General features: G+C 41.0%; 1 protein-coding gene and 1 long non-coding RNA gene across 2 annotated transcripts; one reads left to right on the top strand and one right to left on the bottom strand.

The window, feature by feature from the left end:
• Nucleotides 1–224: 224 nt before the first annotated feature.
• Nucleotides 225–3,455, bottom strand: LOC146559105 (dehydrogenase/reductase SDR family member 13-like). The gene is made up of 5 exons (XM_085244795.1): nt 3,234–3,455; nt 3,034–3,152; nt 2,170–2,293; nt 1,311–1,637; nt 225–1,137 (listed from the first exon to the last, which is right to left on the bottom strand). The coding sequence occupies exons 1-5, from the start codon at nt 3,355–3,357 to the stop codon at nt 878–880; spliced, it is 954 nt and encodes a 317-aa protein (XP_085100921.1). The 5' UTR covers nt 3,358–3,455; the 3' UTR covers nt 225–877.
• A 399-nt stretch (nt 3,456–3,854) lies between these two features.
• Nucleotides 3,855–4,871, top strand: LOC146559106 (uncharacterized). The gene is made up of 2 exons (XR_014888359.1): nt 3,855–3,981; nt 4,507–4,871. It is a non-coding gene; the product is annotated as an uncharacterized LOC146559106 (long non-coding RNA).
• Nucleotides 4,872–5,436: the final 565 nt, after the last annotated feature.

Raw genomic sequence — 5,436 nt, forward strand, 5'->3', positions numbered from 1 at the left:
CTGTGTTCAGTGTATTTAGTTTTGCTTCCTGTTTTTTCCTCCTGTGTCTCATTCCCTCGTTATCCCTCTGTGTATTTGAGCCGTTTTTTCCTCTGTTCGTTGTTGTGTCGTGCCGTCACATACCCCACGTGCTGTTTCCACGTGTGGGAAAAAGTGTCTGTGACTGTAATTAGCAAACCATGAAACAGTTTTGTTTACCTGAATTTTTAATGTTTTGAGCTGGTTTGTTTTTAACGATACAGGGGATTAAAAATGAAAAAGGAGAGAAGGGATATTGGACACAGGTGTTCTTTGTTTTTGTCTTCAGACAATTCAAAATAAAGGTGGAGATTTGAGATTAGAAACAACGTAGCAGCTCAAGCTTCCAGTTAGTCTTCTGAAAGAGTAAACGTTTGAATAAACTGATTATTAGCTGTATACTAATGCAATAAAAATTCAAAAACTTGCTGTAGTCACATGTAGATGTTTATTATGTAAAACCTGTCATGACAACACCACTCTGCTACTCCACCTACTCAACCAGTGAAACCAGGATCATTCAGCTAACCAAACTAGTTATTTGAAACCTGCTTTTTTTTAGTGACTTCGAGACAGTCTGGACTTGCTGAGATTGAAGATTGTTTACTGTGGTGCAAAAATAAACCAGTCACTCTGGTTTATTACAAAGCCTTATCTAAGTGTATACATCTTATGCACTCAGTGCACAGAATAATTACCGATGTGAACATCTGATCATTACTGTAAAAACAAGTCAATTATGTTTACTGAAAATCAGTCCAGTCATTCTGGCTTTTGTTTGGTTGAGAAACAAAATCAGGCAAAGACTTCATCTATAAGTATCACAGAAACAGTGAAAACTTCACACTATTAACTATTTTTATGCAAGGCCACATAGTCTCTCGCTGAGCTCCCAGAGCTTCTTTGATGCTGCATCATCCTTAGCTTTGTCAGAAACTTCTTTCACTGTGCAGTTGGAGAAGAAACGTCCGCTGAACGGTTCAATCCCCTCCTGGAGGGCACAGTGCAGGGTGGTCTGGCATCCCTGCTCTGTGTTCTTGAAAAAATAAGCAGTGAGGGGCTTCAGGAATAATTGCAAAGTCGAGTTTATATTCCTGGCCAGTTCAGAGTTGATGGCTCCTGCAAAAATAGAAGAACAACTTTAACTTGAAGGGAAAGCTGGTTAGATCTGCTTCAGTTTCTAAATCATGTAGGATCAGAACTTAAAGTGTATACCGAGTGTGTGTACTATACATTAATTCGGTGTTTGTTTGCATGAACTGATGGGGAATATTGGTGCCATGCCCACTGACCTGGATGGAGGCTGTAGCAGGTGACATTGGTACCCTTCAGTCTCTTGGCCAGCTCATGGGTGAAGAGGTAATTGCACAACTTGCTATCAGAATAGTACTGAAGGACCTCCATGAATGAGGTCCCCAGTCCAAGAGCTTTGTGAGTGTTAAGGCAGTCAAAATCAATTTTTCCAAAGTAATGTGCCATAGATGACACGTTGACCACCCTACTTGGTCCACACGCCTTCAGCTGTTCCAGCAGCAGATTCGTTAACAGGAAGTGACCAATGTGATTGACACCAAACATCAGGCCCAGTCCGTCCGCTGTGCGACCCTGCATTTGCACACCTGGACAAAACATGGAGAAAACTTTTATCTTGTTTCAAGATGTGTTAAGATCTAAACAAGCAAGACTTTTAAACATCTGATCACAGTAGAGTAGATAGTTAGGTAAGTCAGATAAGTTCAGGCCACAGGAATAGTCAACAGAATCCTGATTCTCTAGAAGTGCACGTTTAAGTGTATCAGAACTGACTGACTTCTTTCTGTATTTCATTGCAACCCTGAATGTTCAAAATTGGCAGCACGAGGATCATAACCTTGCAAAGTTGACATATGAAGTAGTTCTGTGAACTGGGATGGATGTTGTGTAATAACTGTGTAGCCTTCTTTCTCTGTATTCTTTACGTAGTGTGCTAAAGTGACTGGAAAACATTTTAATCGCTTTCCAAAGCTCACCATGTTATCCATTAAATGTATAAAATCCTTTATACTCTAGAGATAAATATATTTATAATAATATAAATATAATAACCAATGACGACAGACACTGACACAGTTCTCTGTTCATATGACATGAAGTTGCAATGGACAGCCAAACCTGCATTATTGATGAGGATGTCCAGTCGGGGTTCAGATTTGAGGAAGTTTTCAGCAAAACTGCGAACAGACTTTAGACTCCCCAGATCTAGCTGCATGAACACCACCTGGTTGTTCCCGCTGTCCTGCAGAAAACATGAAAAACTCATTGATCACATAACTATTTTACAATGTCCATCTACTGTCATGAATGAGCCTGGTATAACCTGTACAATAATTGTTAGATTTGTATTGTTGGATTGTCATTTATGCTTAGAAATATATATTTATATATGCTTAGAAGTATATAACCATTTGTAGATTGAAAGAATGTCTCATCCTAGGAGGTCTGTAACAACTCTGTGTAGCATGAAGAGGGGGGTGCGTTTACTCCTCTCCAGAGTGTTGCAAACACACGTATATCTGTTTAAGTATAAGTGCCTTTTGTTTAGATGAACTGCTGGACTTCCAGACCAGTAGGTTTAGGGAAGTCGTTTATGGGGTCACAGTCTGACCCCCCCACACACACACACACACACACACACACACACACACACACACACACACACACACTTACTTACACAACGCACAGACAAGGTACTCTTTGTGTGTATGTATACGTCATATGTTAATGAACCTATGTATATTCATGTAACCTAACGGACGAGAGAAACTGGGGTCAAGCGTTTGTCCAGTTCTCTCCCGTGCACGAGAAACATAAAGAACTTTGCCAACTCGTGTCTTGCTTTGTTGTGCAGCTGAATTGTCTTGAACGTTCCAGCGAATAGGTTTAAGCTACAAACCTATCAATAATGTACATACTAGATAACATTGCAGGTTATTTAGGACAGACATGGGTCTTTTGCTTGGTTAAATATCTAGTCACCCTCTTGATTTCTTCAAGTGCAGCCTCTCCTCGCTGCTTGCTGCGACAGGCCAGAATCACCCGAGCTCCTCTTTTAGCCAGATCTAGGGCTGTGGTCTTCCCAATACCCGTGTTGCTGCCTGCAGGTGAAAAAGCTTTTATTCTGCTCATCAAAGAAACATAGTGCAACACAGTGGCCACAAAACACAGCCTTTACTTACCAGTCACAATCACAGTTTTCCCATGTAGCTTTGCTTTGCTTGTGCACCTCTTTCCTTTCACTACAATCTCACGGTAAAAATAAGCAACAGCTATAGCAAGACCCAAGACCAGCAGAAGGCACATTGTTCCTGCCTCAGTTTCACAGCAAACTGCCTGCTCACAAGAAGTCTAAGCAATTCAGCTGGCTGTAACTTGCTCTGAGATTTAAACAAACACACCCATTTCCTGCATGGGCGTGACTGTGTCTTTGTTATCGGGTTACAGCCAATGACAGTCATTGGTTACAGCCAAAATGAAGCCAAAACGTCTCTATCGCCCCCTGGTGTCTGGCTGCAGTATAGGTCATAAACCCCGCCTCTTCCATGTGGCTGGGGTCAGACTAAAATAAATTTATTCTCCTCAGATAATTTTTTTTCCAAAGATTCTTTCTTTTGTTGTCAATAATTCTCATCACGCTGATTTATGTCCAAGGGGTCTCCTCTCCCATAAGTTTGATTCTAATTTCTACCGCGGTGATGTTAAATTGGGGGTGAAACGTCATCATAACAGCTTTGACTGGCAGCTGCAGTCACGGAGAAACTTGCGTATCTCTGTCCGGGAATAGCAGATAGAGCGTAGGCTCTGAGAGGAGGGCCAGCGTTTACGCTACGAAAACACGACCGAGTGTTTTAACCTGACAGCCTGAGGTGTTCCTCAGTAAACTGGACTACCCGACAGAAGGACCCGAGGCCCCGCTGCACTTTTTCGGTAAGTTAAATGTGTTTGTAAGCTACTCAGTAACTACCGTCCTTAGCTAGCTCCTGAGACCTTAGCTAGCTAAAATGAGCACTCGGCTGTCAGGGTTCGTTTAGCTAATCTGTGCAGGTAAATGAATTTACTAAAGAAATCAAGAGAAACGTCCCGGGCTACTCAGTCACTAATTACTGTTCCTGTACTTTTATTACAAGTATTATACTGTAAAAGCAACAGGCTGCACCCTGCTGCAGCTCCTGTGCAGAGCTGAATATTAAATATGTGCAAACAACATGTTTTCAGTCTCTTGCCACATCTGTAAAGACAGTAACACCATTTTTAAAAGCTTGTACTTCAGTAACTCCTCATTAATCAGGAACTATGGATTAAAGTACTGTAGTGTACTGTAATACTGAAAAAAATGTAAGAGAATAACTTCAGATCCTGAGTGTGTGAGGACAGAAGAATCAGCTTTATTTCAATTTTGAGGGATAAAATTTATATTTGAGTTTGATGGTTCTGTTCTCTTTGTGATTACAGGAGCTGCCCTCAGATTCAGACCTCAGCACCACCCAGTGACAGCAGACAGATCATCCAACATGTTCACGTGTGAACTGCAAAATGAACTGATGAAAACAGTACAAAGGTTAAAGTACCACATGTGCTGTAGTGAAAGCTGCAGCTGTTTTATTGATAAAGTTAAAGACAAAAAAAACAAAAGGATTAATCACACCTGTAACTGTGTCACATATATCAGCATTAACACGACCTCAGTTTGGTGTTTCACAAAGCTGCTGATCTCAGACCTGCACAGCTTCCGTTTTAAACACTTGATGTACTCAGCTGCATGAAGAGCATATGAGATTTTCTCTAACACAATTAAATAAAACCTGATGAAGGTCAAAGGTCGTCACTTGTATGTTTAACTACAAACTTGTCATCTGGAATTCTTTCAGTTTTTTGCAGATAGTGTGTTATTTACCATAAAGTAATTCAGAGTTATTCATACCAGAGTAACCAGAGAGGATCATATATTTTTAAATGTATAACTTTCTACAGGACTAAATATAATATCTTTATGTAAAAGTCTGGAGCCTCTGGGGAGTATCTGAGTATTTATAACATTACACAGAATATAATATCTTTATGTAAAAGTCTGGAGCCTCTGGGGAGTATCTGAGTATTTATAACATTACACAGTGTTCATGAAATGCTGGGTTTATCCATCTCCTGGGGCGGGCCTACGGAGGAGTGCTGAAGATTTCCCTGTGAGGGAGCTGCTAGTGAAGAGTCCTGCTTGATCAATGCGATGAGCTTCAGTGTTCCTGTTGTTTTGTAAATGAAGCCTCTCTCAGCGGGTCAACAGAACTTCTGGCGCAGGACAGCTGTGATGAAAAAAAGGCAAGAAGTTTCTCCAAACCTCTGGACCCAGGAAACCCAGCTTGGTCCTGATGGTCTCCCTCACTAGTT

This window comes from Mchenga conophoros, linkage group LG14, assembly GCF_057382185.1.
Source record: "Mchenga conophoros isolate Kocher_MC1m ecotype Shallow Benthic linkage group LG14, M_conophoros_male_GT1.1, whole genome shotgun sequence".
Lineage (NCBI taxonomy): Eukaryota > Metazoa > Chordata > Actinopteri > Cichliformes > Cichlidae > Mchenga > Mchenga conophoros.

Excerpts from the sequence above, each read along its gene's own strand:
- LOC146559105 (XM_085244795.1), bottom strand. The coding sequence starts at position 3,357 with ATGTGCCTTCTGCTGGTCTTGGGTCTTGCTATAGCTGTTGCTTATTTT. Across the intron at positions 2,294-3,033 it reads CACTTGAAGAAATCAAGAGG|GACAGCGGGAACAACCAGGT; the intron begins GTGACTAGATAT and ends TGTTTTCTGCAG. Across the intron at positions 1,138-1,310 it reads CTGCTACAGCCTCCATCCAG|GAGCCATCAACTCTGAACTG; the intron begins GTCAGTGGGCAT and ends CTATTTTTGCAG.